Source organism: Erithacus rubecula (assembly GCF_903797595.1).
Source record: "Erithacus rubecula genome assembly, chromosome: 11".
Lineage (NCBI taxonomy): Eukaryota > Metazoa > Chordata > Aves > Passeriformes > Muscicapidae > Erithacus > Erithacus rubecula.
Genome location: NC_136663.1, coordinates 6416075 through 6432583, shown reverse-complemented (window position 1 = coordinate 6432583; position 16509 = coordinate 6416075). Strand labels below are relative to the sequence as shown.

Here is a 16509-nt window from a genome sequence, read left to right as displayed (position 1 = left end):
TTTCCTCAAGGAATATTGACCAAAGGAACCACCAGAGAGGAGGTGCTTATATCTAGAATGTTTTATGCAACATCCATTACACACTCTAGACTCTCAAGGATTTCAGTCTCAACTGCACAACAAACAGCAGATCATCAGCTCAGCTCAGCTCAGACTTTGGGAATTGTCCCAACATAACCATTACAAAGTTCCCAAGCCACAAAAATGAGGTCAGCAAGATTCTCAAAGGAAGCTGTTGTCAGCAGCGAGGTTTTCCAGCAGAGCAAAGCCAAACTTTCAGCTGCTCAAACAAACACAGTCCTACTCTCTCCAGAGCCAGCCTGCCTGGTCCTGTCACCGTGTCAGGCTCATGAGCTGTGCTGGGTTGTCACCAATGCCCTTTGTGGGGGAGGTTTCAGAGCACATCCATGTGCAGCATCCACAGCTCACATATTAGCCCTTTTATACTCCAGTTTGTATATCCCCTTTCCAGCTGTTGTCTCTCCCCCAGATGTGTCACTCTCACGACCTGAGAGAATGGCATGGAGCTGTGTGAGAGGAGGTTTAGGGTGGACATTAGGGACAGGTTTTTCACCCAGAGGGTGGTTGGACACTGGGACAGCTCCCCAGGGAAGTGGTCACAGTCCCAAGGCTGGCAGAGCTGAAGAAGTGTTTGAACAACACTCTCAGGCACACAGTGGGATTGCTGGGTGTCCTTTGCAGTGCCAGGAGCTGGACTCAATGATCCATATCAGTCTCTTCCAACTCAGCACATTGTATAAATCTACAGTTCTGTGATAAATGATCAGAGGTTTTTGAGACCAGGATCACATTAAAAGGTGGAATTTCCAAAGCTGAGTTTATTCTTCTAAAAAAATAATAGTACAACAAAAGATTATTTAACACAATCTTCATATCTTCTGCATTCTACTGAACACAAAGTCAGGATCATCCATCCAAAGAGGAAGAGCAGTCACAGTGGACAAAATAGGAGAGAAGAAACCTACAGCACAGTGTTGGAGATGTGGAAAAAGTCACAGGAGGTATGACTGCACCTCAGCCTGAATAATGAGAGGTGCAGGACTTTGTCAGCAAAGTTGCAGGGAAGTAGTTGGCTCCCATAATTGCTGGGTCAGACCTTGGAGGAAGAAATACTCAATACTAGGCCAGGCTTGTGTTTTGTAGGCAACCTGCCTTCCTTCCTCAATTTCTGCACAAAGGAATGGCTAACTGGAGTAGGAGCCCTCATCAGAGAAACACAGTTTTTCTAAAATACCTAAACAAAATCTTGAAAAGTAAACCAAATATAAATCATAAATGACATATTTTCTCGTCTTATGAGCCAAGCAAACAAAAAAGTGTCACTAGGTCTCTTAAGTGCAAAGAAATTTGCCTCCTGTTCTTGCCAAATTTCCAGGGACCAACTCGAGTATGTTCTGTTGGAAGTAGGCCAAATCTAAGGACATGAATTTCTCATCTGTTTATATTTCTCACAAACCCACCTCTCTGACAAGATCACCATGATACAGTTAATCCATGTGGAAAAAATACACTAAACAACCAATTGTACTTCTAGCTCTCACTTCTGAAGTCTCAGCTAACGACTCTCACTGTAGCACAAAGGTGACATTGTTCTCAGATCTTCATCCAAGGAAGTCTTAAAGCTCATGGAAAAGGAACCTTACCCAGTTTTGAGAACAATCAGTGAAGCTGCCTATACCCACTGGAACATGCACTACCCAACCCAGACAAGATGACACAACTGACAGAGGGACAAACAGGGCAGCAAAAGCCACATCTCACTGCCACGTTCAGCTCTGCACAGCTGGAAGTACAAGAGAGAGCTACTCACTCACAGCACCTCATTTTCTTTGGCATCCCCTGGCAGGAAAAGCTCTGATTTTGACCATTCTACTCCAATCTTCCTTGAAAATTTGCTGCAGCATCTTTCTCTATAATAATAACATTACTCTGTACCCTCACAGGTCTGATAACCATCAGTGTATTTTAAAGATCACAGCACATTCTTACAGGAAAAGGATTAGTATATAATTAATATAGCTAAAGACACTTGACTGAAGAGCTGCTGCATGACCAAGTATGACATGACATGCTGAAGTTAAACTGTAGCAATGAGCATATTTTAAAATGGCAAAATGAGAAGATGTGAGGAAATACTGAGAAATATTCTTACAAAGGAATAAAACCTCCTCCAGCAAAAAAAAAGCAACCTGGAATTTTAGCATGGCTAACAAAACCAGGAGTGTGTTTTCATTCTTGAACATTATAACAGGGCCAACAATGTATCTTCTTTCAAAAAGAGGCAAGTATCTCAACAGGAAGAGGCTCACTTACGTAATACATCGATAACCTAAGAAAATAAGTCACAAAATCGACTCACTACAAAATATAAACATCTCCCTTTAGCCAAGAAACAACCTGTCTGTATCCTTTCACTTTCCTTCTGGATGAAAAAAACCCATACCTTTGCTATTTCCCATTTGTAAATGACAGTGTTTCACCCTAGAAAGCACACATTACACATGCACCTTAGAATCTCCATCCTACAAACAATATCCAAGGATCTATTAGATTATATAGGAATTTAAAATAAAATCCGAAGCAAATTTTTCACTCAGCTGAGCAGGGGAGTGGTATGGGTAGAAAAGCTGTGGGAAACAATAGAAACTGAGACTGCTTTTATTTTCAGTGGTACTGCATAAGTTCAGCCAAGCCTTTAGCCCAGAGAATGCCTGTAACACAATTTAAACAAGAAGTTTTATCATTGGAGAGCAACACTTTCCTAAATCTGAAATCTCTTCCCCATAATGTCAAAAGGATGAAAAAAAATTTAGCTAAAAAAAAAAAGTATCATACATGCTTCTTCCCACTCCTTTTGCTACTTTTATCCATAGTTTCTGTTAAGTTTGGCTCCAATGTTTTATGTTTTGTTCAAACATATTGTTTAGCTAAACACAGCTTCTGCTGTGTTCAATTGAGCCTTGTTGCAAGGGGTGGTGATTGATTGTTTTTAAATCCATAGCAGTATTTTATACCCCTTCCTACTTGTTAACAGAAACTTTTTATAAACCATAATATCAAACAAGCCTGAAAGTGTTACTAAAAACATCAACCATGTGTTCACTCAAGCAGAAATCTGAAGGAAAGAATGTGGTATATTGATTTCCCCCCCGCCAAAACCTTCTTAAGTATATAATGCAATTATCGCCTGTGCGGTGGAGTCCGATTTGGCAGCTCTAATCAGCCCAGTACAGTCAGGGCTGCTGGGTGACACTTGAGATCTGAAGAGTGTGGGTAAAAATAACCTCTGTTCAACAAGACATGACGAACACCAGACAGCTGAGTCACCTTTAAAACCAAACTCTGATTTTCTGTATTAAAAGGAATTATCGAAGACAGGGGGAATTATCAAGAAGGGGATAAAGGATTCCAAAAGCGTGTCTGAAATGTATCTTTCAATGAGTATTCTGTAATGTAATGAGCTTCCTTTGACTGCTGCCACTGACTAATATCAGCATATAGTGCTCAGTTACCTTTGGGAAATCTCTGTTTCCTGTGGAGAAGTAACTTCTAATACAAATTTCAACCTCTTTTGAAAAAGCCTAATTTCTAAGCACCTGTTTCTTGCTAAGCACTGCCCATTTAGGAAGGCTTCCAGGATTAGCAGTGAAGTCAAAAATTGAGTCAGGCCCCAAATCTGCCATGGAACACACGCAATCTGTGGAGCTGATGGATGTTTTGTAAGACACCATAGAAATAACACCACGGAAAGTTTACTGCACGTGAAACGCCCATCTAACAGAAAACGAACCGAGCTCGTGGGGAAACACTACAAGTTCATTGAAGTTCAGTGATGTAACCCTGGGGGAGAAATTGTTTCAGGGGAACTTTCACGCTGATTTTCAGGATAAGCCTTTACCTTGGAAGCCTTCTCTGAAGATTTTGAATAGAATGAGTACGAGAGAGTCGGAAAGCAAAGAAATTGACATCTGCTCGCCGAAACATACCAAGGAGAAGGCCATTACTGCCCCTTTTTTACTACCTCGGTGTGAAAGCTGGGCTCCGAGTGCAGCAGAGCCCGACAACCAGAGCAAGCAGGGAAGTTTCCCCAAAACCACAAAATCCCCGTGTCCAAGCAACCACTTCAGAGCGCCTCGAAGGAGGAAAACAAACAAGCGAGCGCAGGAAGGAGGCGCAGCGGCGTGAGGGGAGCGCGGCGGGCGCAGCGGGGAGAGCGGCGGGGCCGGGCCGCGGCAGGTGGGGAGGGCAGGGAGCCGCAGCCTGGGGGGAGCCCGCGGCCCGGAGCCTGCGGGCTGCGGCGGGAGGGGAAGGGGCCGCGGCGGGCGGGGGCGCGGAGGCAGCCGGGGGTGATGGGTTCGCTGCACTCACGGGCGAGTCGTAGGAGAAGGCACACTCCGTCTTGTAGACCCGGTCCCCTGACTTGGGCACCCGGATCGTGGGCATGTAGGGGACGAGCAGCTCGCCCAGGTCCCCGGCGGCCATCTGCGCATCGCCGCCGCGGAAGAGCGCGGCCCGCTGCATCCTCCTTCCCTCCCTGCCCGCCCTGCCGCCCTCGCTCCCGGCCGCCCGCCCTCCCTGCCGAGCCGCTCTGCGCGGGCGATGGAGGCGGCGGGCAGCCGGGCCCGGGGCAGGGCGGCGGCGGGAGCCGGGCCCGAGGGAGGGCAGGGGGAGGGAAGATGCTATTTTTAATCCAATGGCAGCGGCAGCGGCATCAGCTGCGGCGGCGGCACTCGGGGGTCCCGGCGGGGGCGGGCGAGGGGCAGGGCGGCGGGGCGGGATTCCCCGCCCGAAACCTCCGTGCCCGGCGGGGGAGAGCGGGCACTGCGCTCCTGGTGTCCGCGGGCAGCCCGGGGCAGGACCCCCCCGACCGCTAATACTCCTTCATCCGCTCTCTTATTTATTCTTAAGCTTTTAAAGACTACATATATATATATATATGTGTGTGTATGTATATATACATAGACATATACATTTTTGTATATATATATATATTTGTAAGTATGTATGTGTATATATAAGTATCTATATATATGTGTGTGTGTATATATATGTACATATAGGTAAGTACATGTATATAAGTATATATGTGTATATATATGTAGGTAAGTACATATATGTAAGTATATATGTATATATATCTTTATATGTATAATATATTTGTCTGAAGTACACGCAGTAGAGAATCTCTGTATTTTCACATTTTCATTCTCAGCCCCTCATTGCCCAGTGCTGCAGTACAGGTGTCTCAGGTGGCTCTGTCGCTGATGGGTGGGATGTCCCCACCTCTCCAGAGGAGCAATGTGGGTGGATACAGGGCAGGAATGCCCAGCCTGGGATGCCCCAGAAGCCTGTGGCAGTGCCAGGAGCCAACCCCCAATTTCATATCTTCTTTACTTTAAAATGCCCTTTTTTGGCCTTTGATGTGTTTCTTTCTGCTGTTTACTTTGAAAGAATAATGTCAGAGGAAGGAGAAAGAAGAGGGTTTGAAAGAAGAATGTCAGAGGAAGGAGAAATAAGACTGAACTTTGCAGGAAAAAATACTATTGTTTTCAAGCAGTATCTAATAACTACTACATATACCTGGCAGCAACAGCATTAAAGAAATGACCAATGAAGATGCATAGAGCAGATGAATTGCCTTTCACCCATCATCCACAATATATCCAAGGATTCACTGACCACTTCCAAGGAGGTGATGTGACCTCTGCTAGAACCACCTTTTACCTCAAAATTAGAAGTTTCAAAAGGTGGTTCTAGGAAAATCTCAAAAGCAGAATTGAAACACATTTGTACCGAGCTATGAGCAGGTTGTGAGAGTGAGTAGAGTAGCACAGTCTGTTCTCAGCCATTTTTACTACTGAAAAATCAAGTGTTGGGAACAATGTGAAACACTGAGGGCAAATTGTGATGTCCATGGAGTGGTTTTAGACTTACTGAAAAACAGACATTACATCAGACTTGTGAGCATCATTAAATGCTGGATAAAAAACACTAATACAGGGTCAGACAGATTTCTTTTACCTGAGGAGACTTTGTGCTTTTTTAATGGCTTCTCTTATGAATAACTCAGCATTTATAAACAATGAGAGCCATAATAAGACATGAGCCATCTAACTTGAAAGATTGATTCTAAGAAAAAGGACAAGCAAAGCACTGATAGAAAATCAATATCTTTCTAATGTTTGGTAGTGGCCAGGAAACAGCAAGCAAGGCAGTTTTTGTTTAAAATAGTCCATGCAGCGTTGCCTAATGTAAAAAAAAAAACAAAACAAAAAAAACCCCCCCAAAAAAAAACCAAACAGTTTTCAGTTTCAAATCACTAAATGATATGGGTTTAGTAAAGGGTTTGGGCTTATTTCCATTAAAAAGTGAGGATTTTGAATATGGACAGATAATTTAGAGTCACAAACTGTAAGAGGCACTTTCCATCACTCCAGAAATTTTAAAGGCAGAGTACCATGGACTGTAGAACCTGAGGAAACATGTCCCTCTAGTGGCAAAAACCTGCCAGGTGATGAGAGAACTCTTCGTGCTCCCTGAGAGTTGCCAAAAGTGGTGTAAAAGAACAGCTGTACAGTTGCAAAAATGTACATGCATGGCAGGTATGTGTGAAGTACTCTTCTTACTTAGTTCATCTCCCACCAATTACCTGACACAAAGCACTGATAAAAAATTCTCAGTCTCTTGTATCTTTCACTTAATAAATATTAGAAATCACAAAATGAAAACTAGTATTACCAACTTGTTTCATGCACATATGTTCTGAAAGAAATTAGTGAAATGAGTGACTGCTGGCAATTGACATAAAGCATTTTCACTGATTAGTATCTTTAATAGCTGCATGAGCTTAACTGCCACAGTTTCTTTCAAGATACTGAAATCAACACAAACACTTTATTCATTTCCATCAGCAAACAGCAAGATGTCTGCTCCAAAGAACAATCACAATTTGTCAGTATGCATTTAAAACCTTGCACACTGCCCTAAAATTGTTTAATTGTCAGGTGTGGATTTCATAGAATTGTCAACAAGATTTTTATCAGGTGTTTCATAATGGTACCAAGGTCCATCTCCCCGGTGTCTCATCAGTCTGCGTGCCTCCAACTCCAGCAACCTAAAAAAAAGCAACAGACACCCTCAACATGAAGTTTGTTGATGCTGAGCATTACTGACAAAGCAATGATTTTAGCATCAGTGGTTTATAAATACTGCTGAAACATAGGTAGGACCAAAATATGAAGGACTCAACTAAGACATGAGCTATTAAATCTTTCTATTTTGCATTTTTTTTTCCAGCAAGTCATTCTATAAATGAGTAACAAAAATACTGGCAGTTTTATCACAGGCTCTTCTCTAAGCTGTGAGCATTAGCAGGGGCAAAAAGAGCTCCATTTGCTGACTCAGGACGACAGATCTCCACCTTTATACATACCAAGTGTTTTGAAGACCCTCTGCCCTTGGATTGTTCTGGTAACTTGAATCCTGAGAGGGCAGTGACAACAGATACTGTGACCCACTCTGGCAGCACTCAGGGGATGCATGAAAGCACTTTATGTCAGCATCCAGCTCAGTATGTCATGCAAAATCAAAGAGTCAGCTACAGTATGGATCAGGATTTTAACCCCCCAACTACAGAACATACCTCAGTTCAGATTTCTTGGCTTCCACAGCAAGCAGGGCCATGTCCTTCTCATAGTTCTTCTCAGGGGGGTCAAGTACATAACGAGCTAGCCAGCGGCTTATGGGGTGCTGGAAAACAACAGCAGAGATTATCTGTGCAACCTCCCAGTAGAAATGGCATCATAACTGAATCACTTGGTATACCCACAGTCCTGAAAACACACCATGAGTGCTGCCATTCAGATCATAACAATAAAGTTACAAACAAGCACAACTACTTGTGAGATCAGAACCCTAAGAAGTCATATTTCTTTCTCAGTTCTTAATGCCAAGATAACCTGCAGATGACTGTTCTGTAGCAAAATTAAAATTTAACAGAAGATATAATTTATTTTCTTTCTGTTAAAGTTAAATTCCTTAAACTGTCACAGTAATCACAGAAGTGGACTCCCAACCTTACTGTAATCAGCAACATTTTAAAATTTTGCTTCCACACAGGGGGCATTTCACTAGGAACAAAAGTCTAAGTTGAAACAGTCACAATAATATTGCTGAATTCAATTACTTCTTATCAGAAGCAAAACAGTGCTTGCAGCAAGAAGCCAGGGACTAATTTTAACAAAATACAATTAAATTGAAACCATACAATCTTGAGATTTGACTACAGAAATCTTCAATTCTAGATCCAAAAGTGTGTGTGATATTGGACTTTAAAACAATACTGGCAAACAACACAAAATAAAGAAATGTCACTTAAAACTCCAGATTCTTAAGACATTGTAGAAAAAAACCCCAAAACCTGCATGCTATGAATACAGAGGATTTTTCTTACTGCTTAGGAACATTACAGAAAAATTATTGGCATACAGCAACAATCCAGCAGTTCACTGCATATAAGAGCATTAACATCTGCTCGTGTCAATAACAATAAACAGATTTCCTACAGCTTCCTACATGTTGCATAAAGCCACAAAAAAGTTTACCAAAATCAGAACTGCATTATTTGAGTTTTACTACACTGACAGACATCACCATACTCCATACATTTTACTCCCAATAGTATCATCAAGAGAAAGGCTGTTCATAACACACCCACCCTTTTACATGTTACACTCACTTTGTAGTATTCCCAGTGCTCTGGAACATAACCTTCAGGAATCTCTGCAAGTTCAGCTTCACCTGAAAAGGAAAGGAGGGGAGGAATATTTAACTCTGTCATTATTTTCCAAAGCTACCTTATATTCTGCCTTTCAGGTAAGGAAAAGACCATTATTCCACACAGTGGAATAACAGAGCTCAGTGTGAGCTCTATTCAGAAAAATTGAACTTGTGATTTTTGCACACATCAGACTACAAGTATCTACTCACAGATTTTAGGTGACACACCAAAAGGGTAAAATTAGCAGCTATGCAAAAGAAACAATTTGGATCAAGTCCACAGAAATGCCCTTTAAAGTATAGGAGCTGAAAGTAGGGACTTTCACCGATTTCTGTATTAAGTTAATTATCATTACAGCAATAGATTTAACACATGTATTGCCAAGCAGAATTTTGGCTATTTTATCTTTGCTAGCTAAAAAGCCAGAGTTGCAGTCTTGTTAAAGCAAGTTACTAAACTTCAGTGATGTTTAAAAAACTGCCAAAAGAAGGAATGCAATTTTTTCTAAATGTGAAAAACTTTTTTTAAAAAAAGCAACAACTAAAACAAATATACTGGGAACATTTTCTATATAATAATACAGTATCACTGTATTTGTTAGGCCTGTTCCATGATCTTCCAAAGAGAGAGCCTTAGAAGAGTCCTTTTTCTCTATCCAGCATGCTAAATTCCCATTAATTAACTCTGACTGTACATTGTTTAGCCCTGACAGAGCACTCACCAATAAAGACATTGATATATGTTAAGACCACAGCCACTGGTATTCCTGTCAGGAATAGATAGAATCTCTGTAGGGGGGATAAGAACAGTCAGTGTGAGAAACTCAGAACCCTGACAAAATTTACATGAGATCTGAAAATGTCTGAAAATAGTGGAACAGCCAGTAACTCTTAGATTTGCATTCCTAAATTGGAAAGGGATGGTGTATATAAACACTGCTGATTGCAATGAGCTAATTAATGAATTAATTAACAGAACACACAAAAGTGATGCTGTGTCAGCCCATGAGCCCATTCAGGTCAGTTCCCAGTAAGGTCAGAATGTGCAGCAGCAAACATTTCCCTGAAATCTGCCTTGGCATCTTGGCATGACTGGCTCCAGCACTCAGCTGCAATGAGGCACTGACAGCAAAGCAATAATCCAACACCAATGCAACCACTGTGGGCTCTGCAGATGTGGAAGGCAGATAAAGCAGTCCTGATCACATGAAATGAGTTGTATCAAATTGGCTGTTGCTCCTTAGAATAGGATTTATCCAAAACCTGACTCTGGAGGGGTCAAATTCAGGTCAGGCCTCCTAAATCTCACCTCTGTTGTTAGTGGTGTAGGTAAGTGAAGGCAAACCCTGCAGAAGAGTAACTGATATGTTTCAAAAAGGAGGATGGAGTAAAAAGCATTTGTCGGTCATGCATATATGAACATATACAGACATGTAATTTAAGAATGCTGCTACAGCAGTAATTTAAGCATCTATCACAACCTTTGTTATATAGCCAGTCTTTGAACTTCATCTGACCCTGATTTGACAGCATATAACCAAAAATTCTTAAAGAGGACCTGAAATTCTTGTTAATTTGTAAATAGTGCCAGCCACGTTTTAGATGCTATTGCATAAACAACAGAGGAAATTGTATTTTAGACATTCTTACACTATTTGCAAGTGATGTGTTACACTGAATGCAATACATTTGATTTTTAACTCACCAACAAGCTCAGAAATCGATAATCATAAAAACTTGTTGCCTTGATGATAAACATTCTCTTCCCATGGTCACCACTGTGTCGTACAGGAACTGAAAAGTGAATCAGAGTATTATGAATTTGTAGCTCATTGGTGCTTATTGCCAGGACAAGGTCAAACATCCGTGGGGTAGAAAAAAAAAAGAAGAGTGTACAACATCGGCCGAGTTTTCTGCAGTTCGCCTGACGTAATTTCCTACTTTGTTAGCATGAACCTATTTTTCTTCTAATTACAGAGATCTATGTCTACCTGTAAGCACAAACACGTGAATCAGTGAATGTCACCATACAGGGCCAGGTAAATGGACAATTAGAACGCCAGGAGGGTCGGCCTCCCGCCAGTTTCCAAGCACTTTTTTCCCAAACCCGGTAGTTTTTCACAGGAACGGGGACACAACGCTGCAGGAGCCCCCGGCCCTCCCGCGGCCTCCGGGAGGGCACCTCTGCCCCGCTCCGCAAGGTCACCTCGCCCCGCCGCCCCCGCCCCGCCGCTCCCCCGCCGGGGCCGTACCGAGGGTGCCGGGGAGGCGGGGGGCGATCCCGGTGATCCCGGTGGAGCCGGTGATCCCGGTGGTGCCGGCGCCGCCCGCCCGCCGCGCCGCCCAGGCCGCGGCCGCCCGCAGCACCCGGCTCATGGCCGCCATGGCTGGGACTGGCACGGGGCGGGGCCGCCGGCGCCGCTTCCCGCCGCCGCGTGAAGCCGGCGGCCGCCATCTAGGGAAAGGGCAAAGCCTTCCCAGTGCCCCCGGCGCAAAGGGACGACATGGAGGTGAAGCCGCGAGGCGCCATCTTGGAAAAGGGCAAAGCCTTTCCTGTGCGCCATGTACAACAGGAGAGCGCGGGGTGAGGCCGGGCAGGCGCCATCTTGGAAAAGGGCAGCTCCCGCCCCGTGCCCCCGGCGCTGTGGAGGGCGCGGGGCGATGGCGGCGGCCGCGGCCATGGCCGCGCTGGGCCGGAGCCTCACGGCCGCGCTCCGGCTGCCGCGGGCTCGGCCGGGACCGCCCGGGTACGCGCTGCGCCGGGGGGACTCGGGCTCGGGCACGGAGGGGCAGGCACGGTTCCCGGGAGGAAGGAGAGCTTTTGGCGGGAGGCGCGTGTCCGTGTGTCCCGGTGCTGCGGGCACCGTGCAAGGGCAGCCCGGAGCGGTTCCCTGCGCCCAGAATCCTGCGGTCACTGTGCCGGCGCTTCCAGCGTGGCTGGCTTTGTGCTTTCCCGTGTGCCCACAGCTTTTGCCCCCGGGCCGCGGGGGCGGCCGCGCATTCTCCTTCTGGACCCCCCAAACCCGCCTGGCTGCGGTCCTGTGGCTCAAATTTATGCTTTAATTTTTATTTGTTATTTATCTTTAAGTATAGAATATTGATAAATAGATGAGATGACGTGGAGCAGAGAACACCAAGATGACATTTTTGTGGCTAACCAAACCCCTGCTTTTTCCCCACAGGCCATGGTCCATTTGTAGGGACTGTGTCTTTATGAATGAAACAAACATTCTCACTTAGCAGAATATTATTTTTCTTATCACACATAGTTTTCCTTCTAATTTCTTTGCAGGACAGCACTCAATCTGTACCACAAGAACCTACCAAAAATTGAGATCCTCCATCAGGTGAAGTTTCTGCACACAACTGTATCTCGGAGAGGTCTGGAGGAGTTTTTTGATGATCCAGGAAACTGGGGGGAAAAAAGTGTAAAGTCTGGTGAGTTATAGTTAGCATTTCTGATAGTGATCTTTGAGCAGAAATCTGACCTGTTTTGTTTTGTTTTTTTTTTTTACATCATAGGGAGCATTCATAGCTACATAAAACTTATTTTTCTGTGTATGCATACATCCACTTGTGTGTCTTTGTGTGTTAATTTTTGCTGTGTATATTCAGTGTTTATGGAAGCAAATAGCAGTTTGTGCAGCAAAATGCTGTAAATCCTCTGCTTTGTTTTGAAGTGAGAGTGTATCACAGAAGAGATGTGCTTTGATTAAATATAAGTACAATGGAAGAAAACTAGTTCAGTGTAAAGATTAATCTAACAGCTTTCTGTATTCCCAGCCTTTTACAAACACTGTGTGTAATTGCCTTTCTGTATTGTGTTTTAAAAGTGAAGCTGAATATTTTGAAGGATGGCTGTCTAAGCAGTGGTATTTTAAAAGTGGTCTTTATATTGATGTGTCAGCTGAGCCTAGTAGAAGCTCTTTGCTTTTTTCCAGAATAAAAGAACTTTGTTCCATTAAATGGTGGTTTTTTATCTTTTACAGGGGATTCATGGAATATAAAGCAGCTAAGGGGCAAGAGTAGTGAAGACTTGCACAAACTTTGGTAAGTAAGTTTTAGTGAAGAAGCTTCTCTTCTTTCAGAGCAGCTCTGCACTTTTTAATGAAATGTTGCTGGTGAACTTATGATCCAGTAACCTTAGTCTGGCACAGAGCTCTGCAGGCTCCAGCCAGCTTTGGGCTTGGAGCAGCCCCAGTCCTGGCCCTGCTCAGAGCACAGGAGCTGCACTGCAGGTGCCTGTGGGACAGCTGTGTCTTGTTCAGAGGGCTCAGGTTTGGTACAAACCTCTGGAGGTTGAGGTGGACAGACTTGGTTGTCAGGGCCTTCTGGTGGGGTGGGCACTTATTCCATCAGGGTGCTCAGGTCTGCATTTATTCTGATTTTTGAAGTTTCTGATGCTGGAGGTTGCATTGCCACTTCAGGCTGAACTTAATCATTACTGTGAACATCTCTCTCCTTGCTTTGTCTTGTCCTTTTCCTGTGTACATGTAAGAAGAATCTGGCTCTGTCCAGGTAGTGAAAGAAAATGTTAAATCCTTCCCTCCTAAGCCCTCTTTAACCCAGACTAAGTAAACCTGTCTCCCTCATTCTCCTGTTTCTTTATAGGAAGCCAGCAGGATTTGGGATTACAGGTATTAAGTGAATAAGTGCTTAGCTATCCTGAAGTTATTTTTGAATTACTGTGCTTTCTGCTCTAGGTATGTCTTGCTGAAAGAAAAGAACATGCTCTTAACTTTAGAGCAAGAATCCAAACGACAGCGCAAGCCCATGCCAAGTCCAGAACGCTTAGAAAAGGTAACTTTTTCATACTACATAAAACTAAAACTCTTAGGTAAGATTGCTGAAAGATCAAGTGTTTGTAAACTTGTTAAAGACCTTTTTTAAAAAATAATTTCCTTGATTTTAGTGTATGCAATAATGGCTCAAGTCATAATTTGGTCAAGGCAGCTTTCTCATTGTCCAGTGGGCATTACTGGGGCTGTGACCAGACTCCAGTGAAAACTAAAGTAACCAACAGCCACGGTAAACCACATGCAAATCTTCTGTTTGCTTCTCCAGCTTCCTTCTGTCCCCTGCCTCAGAGCTTCCTATACTTCTAGCTTCATGTATTACCCAGATATCAGATAATCAGATATCAGACTGTCAGTTACTTAATATCTCTCCTGCTTTCAAATTAGGTTTTTGAAGCTCCCATTCCTTACTGCTCTAGTACACGGGGCCTGCTGAGAGAGAACTCATGATCAAACTCATGATCAGCCCTTCACATTTTGTCTTAAGTCTTTGAGATCTTTTCAATTTTCAGCATTTTTTGTTGGTGAATCCTGAAACTTTTACCATTTCCAGGTAGAAACGTCTATGAAAAATATAGATTTGGTTGTCAGAGAAAGAGAAATTGCTTTGAGGCTTTTACAAACAGGCCATGAAAAGCCAGTCCCTGGCGAGTGGAGACACGACTTCTTGGGACGCACCTTCTGGTATGGAAAACCTTCTTTTTTAATATGTGCATTCTCCTTGTGGCATGTCTCTCTCCCAGGAAATCCTTATCTTATCAAGGAAGGATGCATAGACTGTACAGAACAGAGGGGATGCAGTTACAAACCAAGCCAGTGAGAGCTGGAAATAAATAGCCACATACAAATTCTGCCATCTCCCAGACCACTTTATCACTGTACTTGAAACCAAGAGAAATTGGTAAAATCCTAGAATTAAAGACAATTGAAGACATTCTGTAATAATTTTCATCTGTCTCCAACAGGTACAGTTACAAGGAATGGCCAATACCATGGCACTTGAACAAAAAACACAAAAAGAAGAGATTCTATTACCTACCTTTTGTGAATCACTTCATCAGGTAAAAAGATTGACATTGAAAATTATTTTCTGATCTGTGTCCTTATTCCACTTTAAAAGGAAAAAACAGTTGTTATCTTTGTTATTCAGCTACTAGACTAAAAATTAGGCTTTCTAAAATTACAGCTTGCTGTGTTTCTTTTTTTCTGTTCCCACCTTAGTTACTAAGGTTCATGGTTATGCAGTGGCACTGTAAAAGTAATTTCAAATGTAGACTATCAAAAATCCTCCTAGAGGCTGAACCTCTGTAGAATTCAGAAGCAGAGTAAAAACAGTACATTGCAGGCTTTTTTACTTACCAAGAGCAAATGAATACTGAAGTTGTTAATCACTGAGAGCCTCTGTCTGATTGGGGGAAGAGCTCATTAGAGTGGTCTGGCTGGAAATGAACCACACCAACTTCTCTGTTTCAGACTCAGACTTGAAAAATCCTTAAGGAAAAGGGCAAGGCAGCAAAGCCTGGAGAGGACAAGGCAGAAGGTCTTGGAAAGGAAGTTCCCTGACATTGCTGTGAAATCCCAGAGCCAGTAACATGCTGGAAGAGCACTGCAAGGTCGAGTGTCTGTGCAACATGAATCATGTTATGGAACCACAAACAACTCCACTGAGCATTCCAGAGTCTCCATCTTTTTTTTTTTTTTGTTTGTTTTTAATATCATATTTGACTTTAATTAAACTTGTGATCTGGAATAAAAAGCAACTTGGGTGCCTAATTCAAATTATAGAATATTCCAGGAATAAATGTTGTGCTAGCCAGCTGTTACAAGAGTGAGACATGAATTAGGAACAGTGAAAAGCAGCCACAGAGTGCCAGCTGATAGAAACAGGTTTACAATATTTACCTGGTTTAAACATGGAACCATCTGAAACTTACATATGAGCTTTTCCCTGATCATATTTTTCCTGCTGTTTTTCTATTTTTCTGAATATTTTCCCTGACTTACAGGTAAGCTACTCAAGGTATATTTGCTTTCTGCATCAATGCACTGGTAAATGGGCTCTTTGGTCTGCTATGAGGAATTTTTTCCACTGCTTTTAGTCTGGCTTCTTAGAAAGTATGAAATACTCAGCATAGGAACTTCTAATACAGTTGTCCTTCCTTGATTTCTTACAAATTCAAACACTTGAACAATGTTTTTTTGCAGAGTGCAAAATGTTTGAAAGAAGACTGCAAGTCTTCTATGAAATTGAAGTAGGCTATTGCTCTCAGCTGATGGAAACACCTTCACCTTTCACTTCATGAGAGCTTTTAACCTCTACATGTGGTGGTCTAGAAATCTAGATTAAAGTCACAAATACCAATGTGCTCAGCAGTACAATCTGGTAAAACACTGCAAGGGAACCAGTACTGTTTCCTGTGAGTATCTATCATTTGGAACTTCAATTCCACCTCTGCATCACACAAAATTCCCACTGTTTAAACTCAGAATCTTTACAGTGCTGAGAAAACCTCCAGCAGTGTTTTGCTCCCCATGCTGCTGGAATATTAACAGATATTACTACTGTACTGCAATTCTGTTAAGAGAAACAGAAGAGAAAAGCTGATTCAGCATAATGAAACCTAAGCATGTCACAGAAGGAAAGTTTAAAATCACCACCCACTGCAGTACCCTGAGGCAGCAGCTCAGTTATGTTCCACTTGAGTGGAAACTGGACTGTCTTTTTCTTCCACAATGACAAGACCTGGTACACTTGGCACACTTGGTATAGTTTTGCAGTTTGCCTCATTTTGCAAGAGAAATATGGTTTGTCAATAGCTTTGAAAATCTGATCAAGCAACTTTGTCTGAAGAGCAACTCAAGATTCTCATGATAAGACAAAAGCAGATTGGTTTGATAAATTACTTTATTATTT

At 42.9% G+C, this 16509-nt stretch overlaps 3 protein-coding genes across 3 annotated transcripts in view; 1 reads left to right on the top strand and 2 right to left on the bottom strand.

The window, feature by feature from the left end:
- USP13 (ubiquitin specific peptidase 13) overlaps nt 1-4649 on the bottom strand; it is a 48710-nt gene extending 44061 nt beyond the window's left edge. Inside the window, exon 1 of the mRNA XM_079314651.1 lies at nt 4390-4649. Within this exon, the coding sequence (XP_079170777.1) occupies nt 4390-4542 (153 nt within the window). The 5' untranslated portion in view covers nt 4543-4649. The remainder of the gene's footprint in view (nt 1-4389) is intronic.
- Nucleotides 4650-6893: 2244 nt separating this feature from the next.
- Nucleotides 6894-11211, bottom strand: NDUFB5 (NADH:ubiquinone oxidoreductase subunit B5). Its single transcript, XM_079314662.1, has 6 exons — nt 11052-11211; nt 10505-10593; nt 9522-9588; nt 8759-8820; nt 7664-7770; nt 6894-7135 (listed from the first exon to the last, which is right to left on the bottom strand). Exons 1-6 carry the CDS (start codon nt 11182-11184, stop codon nt 7015-7017), a joined length of 579 nt encoding a protein of 192 aa, XP_079170788.1. The 5' UTR covers nt 11185-11211; the 3' UTR covers nt 6894-7014.
- A 135-nt stretch (nt 11212-11346) lies between these two features.
- On the top strand, nt 11347-15351 carry MRPL47 (mitochondrial ribosomal protein L47). Its single transcript, XM_079314661.1, has 7 exons — nt 11347-11546; nt 12092-12237; nt 12789-12849; nt 13503-13599; nt 14149-14279; nt 14561-14656; nt 15069-15351. Exons 1-7 carry the CDS (start codon nt 11362-11364, stop codon nt 15184-15186), a joined length of 834 nt encoding a protein of 277 aa, XP_079170787.1. The 5' UTR covers nt 11347-11361; the 3' UTR covers nt 15187-15351.
- Nucleotides 15352-16509: the final 1158 nt, after the last annotated feature.